This window comes from Lagenorhynchus albirostris, chromosome 12 (assembly GCF_949774975.1).
Source record: "Lagenorhynchus albirostris chromosome 12, mLagAlb1.1, whole genome shotgun sequence".
NCBI classification, from domain to species: domain Eukaryota; kingdom Metazoa; phylum Chordata; class Mammalia; order Artiodactyla; family Delphinidae; genus Lagenorhynchus; species Lagenorhynchus albirostris.
Genome location: NC_083106.1, coordinates 13,183,875 through 13,197,829, shown reverse-complemented (window position 1 = coordinate 13,197,829; position 13,955 = coordinate 13,183,875). Strand labels below are relative to the sequence as shown.

The window sequence follows — 13,955 nt, the reverse complement described above, 5'->3', positions numbered from 1 at the left end:
CAGACTTGGCAATTGGGAGGAAGCCGTTTGGCATTTTACAGAGACCTCGGTTCCCCACAGTGTGGGCCTTTCTATAAGCTGCTCACAATGGACTTTGCCCCAGTGGGTGATGAGAGAGAGAAAGGGAGGTGGAAATCACCATGTCTTTTATAACCTAGTCTTGGAAGTGACACGCCATCACTTCTGCTGTGTTCTATTAGTCATGTAAACCAAACCTGAGGCAGTGTAGGAGATTACACACAGTTGTAAATACCAAGAGGTTGGCATTATTGGGGGATATTTTAAAGGCTATTCTATTCAACACTTTGCTGGAGGTTTAAGACAGTATAATATGGCAAGAAAAAGAAATAAAAGGCATATAGACTGTAATGGAAGAAATAAAACTGTCTTTACTTTCAGAAGACACAGATCATCTACATAGAAAATCCGATAACTAATTGAGTTTAGCAAGGTTGTAAGCCACAAGTTCAATCAATTACATTTCAATATATTAACAATAATCAAAAATTGAAATTAAAGACACCATTTACAATAGCATTAAAATATAAAACATTTAGGAATAAATCTGACATAAGATGTGCAAAACATGACGCTTAAAAGACAAAACATCGCTAACAGAAATTTTAAAAAACGTAAATAAATGGAATAACTGCGTACACAGGTTGGAAAACTCAATTTGTTGAGATGACAATTCTCTCCTCCTAACCTAATCCAATAGATTAATAGGCTCATTGCAATCTCAATCAAAATCCCATTATGTATTTTTGTAGAAATTGTCAAGTTAATTATAAAATTTATGTAGAAATGCAAAGGACCTACGATAAACAACTTAGAAAATATTTTTTGTGAAATAAAAAAAAGGACTGTCACTACTTCATTTTAAGACATAAAGCTAGTTATCAAGGCAGTGTGGTTTTGGAGTTCGAGAGACAAATAGGTCAATTCAACAGAATAGAGTCCTGAAATAGTCCCCCATGTTTATGTAAAACTGATTTTTGACCAAGATGAAAAGTCGTTTCAGTAAAGAAACGATATGTCAACAAATGATGCTGGAACAAGCGGACACTCATTTCAGTCGATACCTCCCACTATGTTCCAAATGTAAACTGCAAGTGGATCATAGACCTAAATGTTAAATTTAAAACTATAAAGCTTCTAGAAGAAAACATAGGAGAAAGATATATATGCTCTTAGGTTAGGCAAATTTCTGAGATGTAACACCAAAAGCATGATGTATTAAAGACAAATAATTGATAATTTATACTTGATCAAAAATAAAAACTCTTCCAAAGACACTAGGAAAATGAAAGACAAGACACACCCTGATAAAGCACTTGTACTCAGAGTATATACTCTCACATATCAATAATAACACACACACACACAAATCATTTGATAGACACTTGCCCAAAGAAAAAGTATGATGGCAAATAACAATGCCAAACCTCATTAGTCATTAGGGAGATGTAAATTAAAACCATGACATACTGCTACATACACATTAAAATGGCTAAAATTAAAGACAGACTATACCAAGTGCTGATGACCACGTGAAATAAATGGGATGCTCATACACTGCTGGTGAGAATGTAAAATGGTACAGCCACTTTGGAAACATTTTGGTATTTTCTTAAAAAGTTAAACATACACTGACCATATAATCCAAAAATTCCACTACTAGATATTTACCAGGAGAAATGAAAGAACACCACTTGCAAAGACTCATATACAAATGATTACAGCACCTTCATTTCTAATAGCAAAAAACTGGGCAAAAAATCCAAATGTCCAACTACCAGGGTGAACATACATATGAACAAACTGGTATATCCAATAGTATATTGCTTAAGAAACAGGGATGAACTACTGGTACACACAAAATGGATGAATCTCAAAGTAATGTTCTTTGAAAGTAGTCAGACAAGTAACACATAATTATTTCATTTATACAAAATTCTAGGAGAGGCAAACTAATCTACAGTGACAGATCAGTGATTGCCTGGGGACTAACAGGAGGGATTACAAATAAGCAGGAAAAACCCGGTGGATGATGGTAATATTCATTACCTTCGTCCCAGCAATAATGATGGCTTCATGCACACATATGTCAAAACATCAAATTATACACTTTAATATTTTTTGTCTGTCAATTTTACATCAACAAAGCTTAAGCAAACCTGTGTTAATTTTATTGGAGGTTCTACTCCATTAGACAAAAGACACACCCACAAACCCACTTGAGATAAATCCTCTTAGGTTTCTGCTGAGATCAAGGGCAAAGCCCTTAAGCTTCTGTGAGGACCTACTGACTGAGAGCACCTGTGTGGCCCACCTTTAAGTCTATGCCTTCGGTAGATCTGAATTAAAACTCTTTAATTCCTCCATATCCGTAATTGAAACCAAATTTTAGAATTAAGGAATTAAGGAATAAAAAAAAAAAAGTCCTTATCCTGGGCTCTTATTAGCACAAAAGCTCTGATTGCAGTCAAAGACAACATTTTATTCTACATACTATTTTTAATCTTTCTAGTATAGTTTAATATATTTCTTTTGTGGCTGTTTAAGCCATACAGTTTAACTGTCTTTGTGATGAATGAAATAATACACCAGTATTCCTCAAAGAGTGTTTTATGGTCCTCCTGTATTGAACCATCCTGAGATGCTTATTTCGACCCAACTACACAACTACTAGGATACTAGGTGGGGAGAAAACTGGAATAGAGCCTGGAACAGAGCCTGGTAATCAATCTCACAAGGTCCTCAGATAAGCAGACAAAGACCCACTCAATGCCTTCACACATACCAGGCAGTGTCCTACAGCTTCTTACTTCCGCTGCTTCTAAGTTTAAAATGTTTAAATAAAAGACTCACATTATTTGTTACGCTTGTGACAATTTTATTCGTAGCAGGAGAAATGTTTATTTACATGTATAAACAAAGGACATTTATTTTCTTACTCTGGCACATAAAAAATACGGAAATATTTACATATGTACAAAATATTAAAACATACAAACCTTACGAAAAACGAAAAGCACGATTTCACAAAAGATACTTTTTTGGGAAATACACACACTGAAAAAGAGGTTCAAGAAAGGTGACAAAACATTTAAATTAACAGACACCAGAAGCTGATATTTCAATAGGTATTATTAATTTGGTAAAGCAAATAAATTGTCTCAAATGCTAATGGATGGTAAAGAAGATTTACATTTAAGATTGTCCAGGTAAAATTACATGGTCCTCCTTTACCATAAAATCGAGACAATTTTATTTTACCTCTGAATCACAATCATCAGAAAAAGTTTTTCTTAAAATATTTAAATTTTCTGATTTAGATTGAGAATTTTGAATTTTTTCACATTAAATTGTAAAATATTTTAAGAGTTTGTGTATCCTCTCTTCTCACTGAGGGAAAAAAAACCCATGTACTACACTGATTTCAACATAAAATTGAACATCATAGTACATTTATTTTTTTAAGTTAAAACCTAACATTTTCTAACTAACCTTCAAGATCACTTACAACTGATTTATTAAGAGATCACAGTCGTCGTAAATTCTTCTTGCTTTTCTTAGTACCAGGCAAAGGACCCATTTTATAACTGGCTTTTAGGGGCTTGCCATTTGAACAGTCTTCAGTGGTATGATAATTACACAGGCACCTTGTGCAATAATCAAATCCACAGCCTTCTCGTTTACAGGTTGCCCGTTGTAAATAACAATCATATTTTGCAGGTGAATTACAGCGAATACAGGCTTTGAGGCTCTCATTCTTTTTCAAAGTTCTGGCAGCCTAGAAAGAAGAAAATCCATAAACAAATTTTAGTAAGGACTGAATGTAATTTAGTTACTCAAAACAAGTGCACCTCTGTGCCTTCCCCAATACATGTATAAAGCACTAATGTCACAACTCCCACCTTTAAGGAGCTTTCTGTTCAACAGGTGAGAAACCACTGTCAACTGATCCAGTGGCTATTTCCTAATGCTACAAACATGCTCTTATTCATAAATGCTACTCACACATCAATGCAGAACTTAAACGTCACCTTTTCTGTGAAATCTTCCTGGAGTCACTCAGGAGTTGGTTGCTCCTTCACCTCTAGTTCTACTTTTTTAAAAACACCTATTACATTATATGGCATTTATCTTTATATTGCTATGAAGGTTACCATGTTTCCATATCTATGCGGTACCTGATAAAATTGACTTCTTGCTTAGCTCTCTTCATCAGTTATTAAAGGCAGTAATTGTGAAACGTAGTATTTAACAGTTTTATAAATAAAACTTCAAAATCAAGGTTTTTCCTTATTCTCTTTGTGTTTCCAAATTAGATCTCAACAACATTGAACTGTCATAAACAATGCCAAATGGTATCTATTATTTTCGGCCTAGAAAGACATCTCTGTGTACTTCCCTAATTTGATTAGTTGAGTTATAAATGGTTTTCTTACTCTAAATCCTTTTAACAATAAATGTCCCATATGTTTCTAATTTATTAATAAACAAAAAATTACCTCAGAGAATTCACTGTGTCGACTGTAAGTAGAACCTTTCTGATCACCTGGATCAGGTAACTTGGTTCGAGCTTCTTTTTTGGGGAGAGTCTGGGTGGCTGACTTTTGCACAGATACTAATGGGGTTCTGAATAAAACATAGTCTCTGGTTGAAGCGTGTGGTGAAAACTTAATGTTCTTTTCCTAATTAAAAAAAAAAGTTTTAATAGGATTAAAAAATATTCTCCTATATTCTCAACAATCAGGAATTTTTATTATGTTTGTACATGTTGTACATGTAAAAGGGGCAAATGAGAATATAAAGGATTTATTCCTGCATCCAAATTACCTGCATGTGCTTAAACACAGCCACCCACAAATATTCACACATTTAAGGCCTAACAACTAAGCTGTTGAGTGAAACTGCAAATCAGAAATTGTGAGAAAGCGCTTTACACTCTTAGTATGTAGCATTTAATACATGATTTATAAAGCACTACCACTAGAACAAAAGGTCATTCTCCCCACCCACCAGTAGATGGCAACAGTCACTGTTTAAGTGTCCCCTCAGTGCTATGAATGGATCCAAAACAATCTTTTGGAATAGAAAAGTTTCCATTAACACCAGCTTATACATAAAGAAACTGAACTTGGAGAATTTAAGCATTGCTTGTCTAAAGCTATACAGCTAGTAAGCAGCAGCACCAAAATCTGGACCTAAGTCGGCCAACTCCTAGGCCTGAAATTTTAATCATGTGTTGATCTTTATTCTCAGAAACATCTCCTAAGTTACTAAGTATTTGGTAAAGTAAATGAATTCCTTTCCTGCATTAAGAATCTTCAATATGTAGATAATTACTGTTTATTTGTTAACAGCTAAACTACAAATGGCAACCAAGCTATATGGTCAACTCTCACTGAGATCTGAGTAGTTTTCCCTTCATCTTCGGACATTTCCTTTCATGGAGAACCCAAGAAATAAACGACTGGGTTGGGATCCCATCCCCTTTATCTTTGAATTATTTTAATGAGTTATGAATGTAAAGGATTTCCAGATCATCTGTTATCCTTGCTATTTCCCCCTCCAATTTCAAAGGTAAAGAGCACTAGCTGTTATATTTTAAAATTAAAAACAACTGCAAGACTTACGGTAATTCTTTGTATTGCTTTATTGTACAATTGCAATGCCCCCTTATCATCTTCTAGAATCTTCTTCCAAGTTGTGCTCACTTTAGACACACTGGAAAAGTAAATGAGTATAAAGGAAACAAAGCACCACAAAGAGCTAAGATGACTATATTACAGAAACATTAACAGTGCAAAAAAGAAATTTCTATTAGCAGTGCTTCTCAAACCCGGCTACACATTAGAATTGCCTGAGGTATGCACTTAAGATTTAAGGATGGGGCTTCCCTGGTGGCGCAGTGGTTGAGATTCTGCCTGCCGACGCAGGGGACACGGGTTCGTGCCCCGGTCCAGGAAGATTCCACATGCCCCGGAGCGGCTGGGCCCGTGAACCATGGCCACTGAGCCTGCGCGTCCGGAGCCTGTGCTCCGCAACGGGAGAGGCCACAACAGTGAGAAAGATTTAAGGATGGCCCATGCCTAGTCACTTGGGTTTAACTGATCTAAAATGGGGGCCAGGGCGCTGTATTTATTTAAAAGCTCGCCATCAAGTAATCCTAAGTGGATCCAGGCTTAAGAACCCTACACTTTGTACTTCATTTTCTCACAATATCCACAAATATCAAATAAGAAGCCCCACTGTACATATGGCACCATCTTGGTTATTTATTAACATTAGACAAATTTCAAAGAACTTGAGGACACACTGCTATTAGTAGAAATCAATTTAAAAACTCCATTTTGCTAACAAAAATGTTGTGAGGTTGATTATCCCTCAAGAAGCTAGCCAATAATAAAAATCAATCCTTACTTATGTCTGTTTTGCTTCACCTATATTTCATGGACCAGTGTAAAGTAACACAAAGAGTACCTCTAAAAAATTTTTCAAAAAGCCAAAAATGAACCCAGTTGAGCTGGAAGCAATCTAATCCAATAGTCTGGATAATCATCATAATTCTCAGTTACCTCATCCTAACAGGTTTTCTTTGGTGGAATGCGAAAGGGTAGTCAGTATAAGGTTTCTAAGAAATAGTAATAATCAGACCCATTTGTGGGTTTCTGTATTTTCATCACTCTCAAATTTGAAAATGGCCTAAAAAGAACAGAAATTATTTCATACTTTCAAGTGTGACAAAAATCATAATGCCTATTGGACCTGTACACCAGACCTAGGCTCTTGTTTTATAGTTAAGACTAAAAGATGGAGTTTACGTATGAACAATTTCAGAACCAAAAGGAACAAGATCCCAATCTCACAGAAATAGTTTTCTAATAGCATAAATATGAAATTTGAAATAACTGGATTAAATGCATACTTTAAAAATTATCTTTCTTTCCTCCTAGTGACACATAAGTAGTAAAATACCAGCAACCAGACAAAAGTCATCACTTCAATTAAAAACAGTGCACGACTACCGTACTATGTCTTTGCATGAGTTGGTGGTACTGAGCCATCTAACAAAAATGTTCATGGATTATATTAATGACCACAAAGCAACAATACTTACTTGATTAAGTCCATATCACTGAGCTGTGTCAAAATATTTCCTAAGAGGTGTTTGAGTCCCCTTCGAAAGAGTTCACTGAGAATATCTACACAGTCTAGGCCCATTTTCCTGCCAATTATATTCTGTAGTCTAAAATTTCCACTGGATATAAATTCCTTGAGCTTCTCCCAATCTATTTTAGGATTTCGTTTACAATTTTTTTTTAATGTTGAACAAACCACTTTTTCAAAATGAAGAGCCGGCAGCAAGTTTTTGTTGGGATATTGGTCTGGGCTTTGTGTCCGTAGCAGGCAAGATTGTGGACTGTCACTGAAATTTTCCACCAGGGGAAGGCTACTGTCTTCATGTTCATTGAGGCCACTTTGCTGGGAAAATGAAGAGTAGCCACTGTCTTCATAAGGTCCGCTGGTCTCTAGTTCTTCTATGTCATTTGAACTATTAAGTGTTTGCTGTACATGTAGATTTTCCTTATTATGCAAGGGCTTGCTCTCAGTTTCAAGTTCTACAATCCTGGGGCTCACAATCAGTGACCCAATATCTGATAACCTTTCATAGTCTTTAATGAAGTCTTTATAAGAACCTTCCAAATTCGCAGTAGTGTAGGAGCCTTGTCTTCTACTGTCATCAGGCTTTACCGGTTTAATTCCAGAATGAACATGGTTATAGTTAAAATCACACTTCATTTTGACAGAGACAGTGGAACTTTCTTCTTTACAACCTACAAAAAGAACATAACATACTTACTTCCTAATGGCAAAATTTCCACATATCCCTACTTCTAAATTTGGGATATAGAGACTTAATTACTTTGCATTCTCTCAGCACTGGGTACTGCCTATGTAGCTGTGAAATTGTCCAAGTTTAATATGAGAAAACATTACTAAAACCTTATAAAAGTATATACATCTTACTCTTGAGGGGGTACCTTCAGTACAGACTGCTTTTAAATCTGTATAACTCTACCATCTGACTTTTAGAGTCATATCTGAGTAGAAAGTAGTGACAAAAGGGACTATTTAATAAATATCTGTGCTTATGGAACAAATAAGGAAATGTGATGCACCATGAGCGGGGTATGAGATAAGAAATATCCTTATAGAAATCAAATACTTCTAGAGAAATATGGTCAAGACAGTGGAGGAGGGGAATGCCAAAATAGATTTGATAAAAGTAGCAAAAAAATTTGTATATTTAAATGTTAGTTTAGCAATTATTATAAGCCTTACAATAATGAATCAAGAAATCTATAGGTAGCTTGGAGAAAGGACTGAAAAGGCAATAAATTTAATCATTTGAATGTTAACCATACTACTGAGTTTTTGGGCCAGATAATTTTGCTGGGGGCTGTCCTGTGCACTGTAGTATGTTTAGCAACTTTTAGCCATTTGATGCCATTAGCAGCCACTATTCCCCAGTCAGGACAATAAAAAATGTCTCCAGTAACCACTTATTGGAGCGTGGGGAAGCCAGCAGAGGCCAAATTTCCCCCATTCCTTAGGTGAGAACCACTGCTTTAAAGGATGATTAGAATTTCTGTCAGGCAGTAGAGACTGGGAAGGAATGGGTTCAAGAAAATTGCTTAGCATTTCTGAAGGCAGAGTATATGGATGGTACGTGCTTCTAATATACTCCCCCATCTACTATACCCCCTGCAAACCAATCACAGGTAGGTAAAAATTTACCCTATAAGTAAACATAGGTACGTAAGTACAGCATCTGTTCATATTAATTTTACTGTTTTTACTTAGAACCTCCAAGTACTAAAGGACACCTTGATAGCAAGTAACCTTGTAGGTAGAGACACTCTTTTAATTAGGTTTAAACTAAGAGTTCAGGGGCATAAAAGTAAATAAACCCCCAATTAACCCTAACTCTAGAACAAATTATACTGAGTGGTTCTCTTCTACTCAGAAGAGTAAAAAATTCCAAGAGATTTTTATTTTTGCCTCAAGTAAAGAATTAAGTATGATTTACACAAGACTACATTTTATCTGAGAGGATAAAAAAGAAGCCACCAACAAAGACACACCTTTTACTTTGTTTAGTTGCCTAAAGGGAAGAGGCCTGAAACTGTACTTCAGAAACTCAAAATTCTTTTCAAAAGCATTCTTCCTCTGCTGTCTTTAGAACTTAGTTACTGGGAGACTATCCTATAGAACCCCTTTCATCCAACATTGTTCTTTGGATATGGACAGTTCTTTAAATTTAGAGCTAATAATGATTCAACTACCTTATTAAGTGTTTAGAAGTTAATTTCCAGTGTGTTTCCAAACACTTGATTCTCACAACCTTTTGGGGTAGAATGGAGAGGCATTGTTATTTACAGTTAAGAACACTGAAGCTTATCTAAGTAACTTGCCTAAGATTTGACAGGTAGTTAAGAGGGACAGATTATTCTTCACTGTAAATTCACTGTTCCATCCATTATCTCACCTGGGAAGTAAGATGAAGAGCATTAAAAAAAAAAGCATAAAAGTATAGACTTATGGACTTTGGGTTATAATTTAATACTACATTATTTACATTGTTGCTCAAACTGTTCCAGCTTTTGCCATTCTAAGTTCATGTTCATTTGACATTCCTTACTTTTTGGCACTAAACAAGATGCTCCACGATCATCTTGTATTTTTCCTGTTCCAGCCAAAATCTGTTATTTCTCCAAGGAACTTTGGTTCCTTTCATTGGTTCCAAAATCTGGATGCTGGTTGTAGATTTAGAGTGTGAAGTTTATACTGCAAAATAAACTGAATACCATCTTTTATTTAAAAAAGGAAGCTGAAAGACTGTAAAAAGCTAATTCCATGTTTTTTAACTAGTTCAGTGCTTCCCCATGACCAAGCCAAATGCCCCTAAACAATTTGGGAAATGTAATTGATCTGATATTACCCTGGAAGGAAAAAAAGTATCACATGGTTCTGTGACCCCTTGACTCAGATAGATGAGGGTTAAGAGTCTAGTTCTGCCACTTCATTCATTTATCCAATGCCTCTTTAGTGACAGGGTGTGGAGTAGAAAAGAAACTAGTCATGCAAAATCATTTGGAGGTGAAATCCTGACATCTGAAAGCCTTGTGAAAAACCAGACAGAGGTGGACACTGGAAGGACAAGTGTTGAGCTTTCAAGGAAGAGGAAGGCCTGCAGGGCTGTGACTTTGTGAGCTAGGGGAAGAATTGCTTGAAAATGAAAGTTGGAGAAGTACAGTATGCTCTATAGGATTTTTAGGGTATACTGGCTTTTATTTAGTGTGTAAAAAAGAGCCTTTGAGGGGTTCTAAGTAGAGACATTTGGTTTACGTCAAAAAAAAAAAAAAAAAAGATGGGCAACTGTGAAAAATGGATAGTAGGAAGATTCAAGTGAAAGCAGGGAGGCTAGTTGGAGGTGCCTATCACAGGAGTTCAGAGAGTTGGGTACCTGAGACTCGGATGGCCGCGGCGGAAATAAAGATAACTGGATAAATCTGAGATCTTTTTAGAAGGATAAAGTCAACAGAGGTTGGGGATGTCCTGTATTAGATGTGGATGATGAAGGAAAGGGGAGTAAAGAATACCCTGGGGTTTAAATCTTGAGCATCTCAGGTACAAAAAACTAACAACAAACAAACAAAAAACTAAGCAAGCTTCCTCATTTATAAAATGCAGGTAAGAAAACCAACCAAACTGGATTAAATGTATGGAAGAGTCCCTGTCACTTATAGTTTAATAAATAAAACTTACTTTCACCATATTATTTTTGTAAGCCAAATCCCTTCATATTCTTTATACTGTAAATCACGAACATTTTAAAAGTAGCAAAATGCATTCTACACAGACCTATGCATTTCAGATTATTATATACTTTCCCTAGGAATCATATCCGACTTCAAATGAAAATCCTTGCTCAGCCTTTTGACTAGTTTTGTAACCTAGAACGCTGAATTAGTCTTTCAGTTTCTTTAAAATGGAAATACTAATGTCTACCTCAGAGTTGATAACATTCTTAAAACCTCTTAGTTACCCACTCAACAATCCAATCACGAGAAAGTGGTATGATAGTTAACCATACAAAGTTTGACCTTCTATTTGACCTTCCAATGTAGATGTGACGTGTCATATTACAATAGTTAAAAAGATTACAGTGCTTGGAATTAAAAATCTTTCCCACTATGCCAATGCTAAATAATCAAGTTCTACAATCTCCAATACCTATAAGATAACCAGCATGTGCCCAACACTAATTAGGCATGGCAAGTCCTTAAAAATTTAAGAGAGCCCCAAGGCCTGCCGCCATCAACTGCAAATCAGCCATAATCCCTGAGAGAAAATTTTAGAAAAGCCTCCTTTCAGAAGTAATGGAATGCAATAGATTTTTAATTTCATTTCCTCAAATTTGTAAATATGGAAAAAAAATCCAGGGACCAGCAAATATTCTCGTGAGGGGCAAGGTAGTAAAGACAACTGGAATTAAGCAACCAAAAATACCCCTTCTTAGAGCCACCAAGCTTCAGAATTTCACAGAGGGGCTCAAGATTCAGGGTTTTCTAGAAACAGACTTAACCTGTTAAAATATTTTTTGAGCTTTCTACATTCCTTTTCTAAAGAAAGGGGCACTTTTCAGTGATGACCAAATATACAATATCAAGTTGCTAATTTCTAAAATTCTTGGTCATTTCTGAGGTAAAATGAATGCATCTGGATCTCTTTTGGGAGACAGCAACAAAGAGGATAAAAAAGTCAGCGTTTATCCGAGTGCCTTCCATTCCACCCAAGAGGTGGAATAAAAGACTGGTTCCTCAGGAGCGCGGGGAAAAAACATAACTGATTCTTCACTTCTCAAATCTGCTTCCCAAATTCTTCAAGACCGTCTCAATTTGGACAAATTCAGGGTTTTGTATTAAAAAGTGCCTTTCTTCCTCCCTCCTTCTGACTCCAGGCCTTGAGACTGAGTCACTGGGTAAAGGGAAAAAAGGAGAAACTGAACATTTTTGGTTGGACGTCCCAGCAGAGCCTGGCCCGATGAGGGGGCCCTGCATTTGGCGGGATTGGGTTGGGGGGAACCCTGGAAATCCCGAGGGGTCGGAGGGGTGGCCCTCAGGGCGCGGGCCGGCGGAGGAGGCGGGAGATAACAGCGAGCACGATCTCCCGCGCCCGCCAGGAAGGCTGAGGTGACGAAAACCGGGGGGAACTGACTTCCGACCCGGGGGTGCGGGGCACACGGGGAAACGGGACACAGAAGCGGGGGTCGGGCCACTGGTCGGAGGCTACGGGCCACCGGCTCGCGGGCCCTGTCAGAGCCGCAGCCCCGGGGTGGGGGAGGGGAAGGAGGGGCGTCTGGAGCCCGGGCCGGCGGGGTGGAGGTCGGTGGCCCTGCGCGAGGAGAGAGGGCCATCGGGGAGGCCGCGACCCGCACCTCCTCGGGAGCAGGCGCCCAGCTGCGCGTGCACGGCGGGACCCGGGCCCGCCTCGGCACCTCTTCCCCTCCCCGGACCCCTGCCTTCTCCCTCCCGGTCCCGGGACCCCCCGCCGCCGCTGCCGCCGCCGGCCGCCCGAGGCCCAGCGACGGGCCCCACGGCCGGATTCGGGAGCGCGTCGGGTCCGGGGCGCTGTCCCCCGTCTTTCCCCCCTCACTGGGCACCTCTCCTGGAAGGCGCACCCCGCTCGCACTCTCTCCTCTCACCCACCGTCCAAGGAGCGAGGGCGCCCGGCGGCTGTCAGGACGCCGTAGCTGCAGCGGCAGGAACCGGAGGGCGGCCGTGGGGAACAGCTGCAGGGGCACCGGCTCATGCCAGGGCAAGTGGGTTCCGCCTCAGGTGAGGGAGCTGCGCCCGCGGCAGAGAAACGGGCCACCCGCTTCTCAGCTCTAGCTTCTAAAAGGCGCCAGCTGGTACTTTTAAAATCTTTGAATTTGGTGCCCAAATCCGCACGGCCCAATGGGGCGCGCCGCTCGCACGCGCGCTCCAATGGGAAGGCGGCGGGAGGGGGTGCCCTCACCCACGCCCAATTGGAGGCTGCCGAGGCGGGGCCGGGCCGCCAGGCCCAACCTCCTTCTTCCCCGGCGGCTCCGCGCGTCCGGAAAGATGCTGAGGCAGGGGGCGGGACCTCGGAGCGCAGGGAGACCACTGCCGGGCCGCACGTGGAGGGAGCCTACCACGCATGCGCGCTCCCGCCACGCTTCCCTTCGGCGTCTGGAGAACGGGCCTCCTGCGGGTCCTAATTTCATCCTGAAGGCAGCTTCGGCTTCTGTCTGAAGATCTCCGCTGGGTAGAAAGGGTAGCCGACTTTCTCCGGTCATCTCACAAGCGGGAGTTTGGTGAGTAGCCACTGTGGTCGTTCGGGAATGCAGACTTTCCGGAAGAGGAGCCCTCCCCCAGCCCTACTTAGCCCGCCTCTCTAGGATTTAGGCGCGCTCCTCTCTCCTCCTAGTTTCGCCCCACCCCCGGCTCAGCGCTTTCGCGCAGGCGCTTGTGGCGGGCGGTAGCTGTGCTGTTGGCGGGTTGGCGCTTGCGCGCTGGGGTCCCCCGCGTTTCTGTTTGGGGGGCGGAGAGCTTGGGGCCGCGGTGGGTGGGGCCGCGTCCCTCCAGGCACATGGAGCTGCTCCCGCTGACGTGGTGCGGGGAGACCTGGGCCCGCATCTCCCAGGAGCCTTCCGGAGGGGCTGAGGCTGGGACAGTCACTTCTTCTTGTAAGCGTGTTTTTATTTTCAACCACTGTTCCCCAGCCACCACTGCTTTGTTACGGATGTTTAGCTTATTAAATCTACTGTACTCGCACACAGTAGTCCTTGCTGTAGAATGAATGAATCAGTCAGTCATCCTGCCCTGGGAGTTCCTATTTCCACACCCTGGGACCGA

General features: G+C 40.2%; 1 protein-coding gene and 1 long non-coding RNA gene across 3 annotated transcripts in view; one reads left to right on the top strand and one right to left on the bottom strand.

Moving 5' to 3' along the window:
- Window positions 1–3,092: 3,092 nt before the first annotated feature.
- On the bottom strand, window positions 3,093–13,470 carry FBXO5 (F-box protein 5). Of its 2 annotated transcripts, none has more exons than XM_060168069.1 (5): window positions 12,786–13,470; window positions 7,130–7,847; window positions 5,646–5,736; window positions 4,518–4,700; window positions 3,093–3,796 (listed from the first exon to the last, which is right to left on the bottom strand). In XM_060168069.1, the coding sequence occupies exons 1-5, from the start codon at window positions 12,886–12,888 to the stop codon at window positions 3,545–3,547; spliced, it is 1,347 nt and encodes a 448-aa protein (XP_060024052.1). In that variant the 5' UTR covers window positions 12,889–13,470; the 3' UTR covers window positions 3,093–3,544. The 2 variants fall into 2 exon arrangements, with proteins under 2 accessions (XP_060024052.1, XP_060024053.1); XM_060168070.1 differs by having other exon boundaries at window positions 13,253–13,470.
- The window catches only part of LOC132530723 (uncharacterized), a 118,966-nt gene continuing 118,251 nt past the window's right edge, over window positions 13,241–13,955 (top strand). The window contains exon 1 of the long non-coding RNA XR_009543863.1: window positions 13,241–13,414. This is a non-coding gene — a long non-coding RNA (uncharacterized LOC132530723). The remainder of the gene's footprint in view (window positions 13,415–13,955) is intronic.

Excerpts from the sequence above, each read along its gene's own strand:
- FBXO5 (XM_060168069.1), bottom strand. The coding sequence starts at position 12,888 with ATGAGCCGGTGCCCCTGCAGCTGTTCCCCACGGCCGCCCTCCGGTTCC. Across the intron at positions 5,737-7,129 it reads AGTGATATGGACTTAATCAA|TGTGTCTAAAGTGAGCACAA; the intron begins GTAAGTATTGTT and ends TTACTTTTCCAG. Across the intron at positions 3,797-4,517 it reads GACACAGTGAATTCTCTGAG|GCTGCCAGAACTTTGAAAAA; the intron begins GTAATTTTTTGT and ends TCTTCTTTCTAG.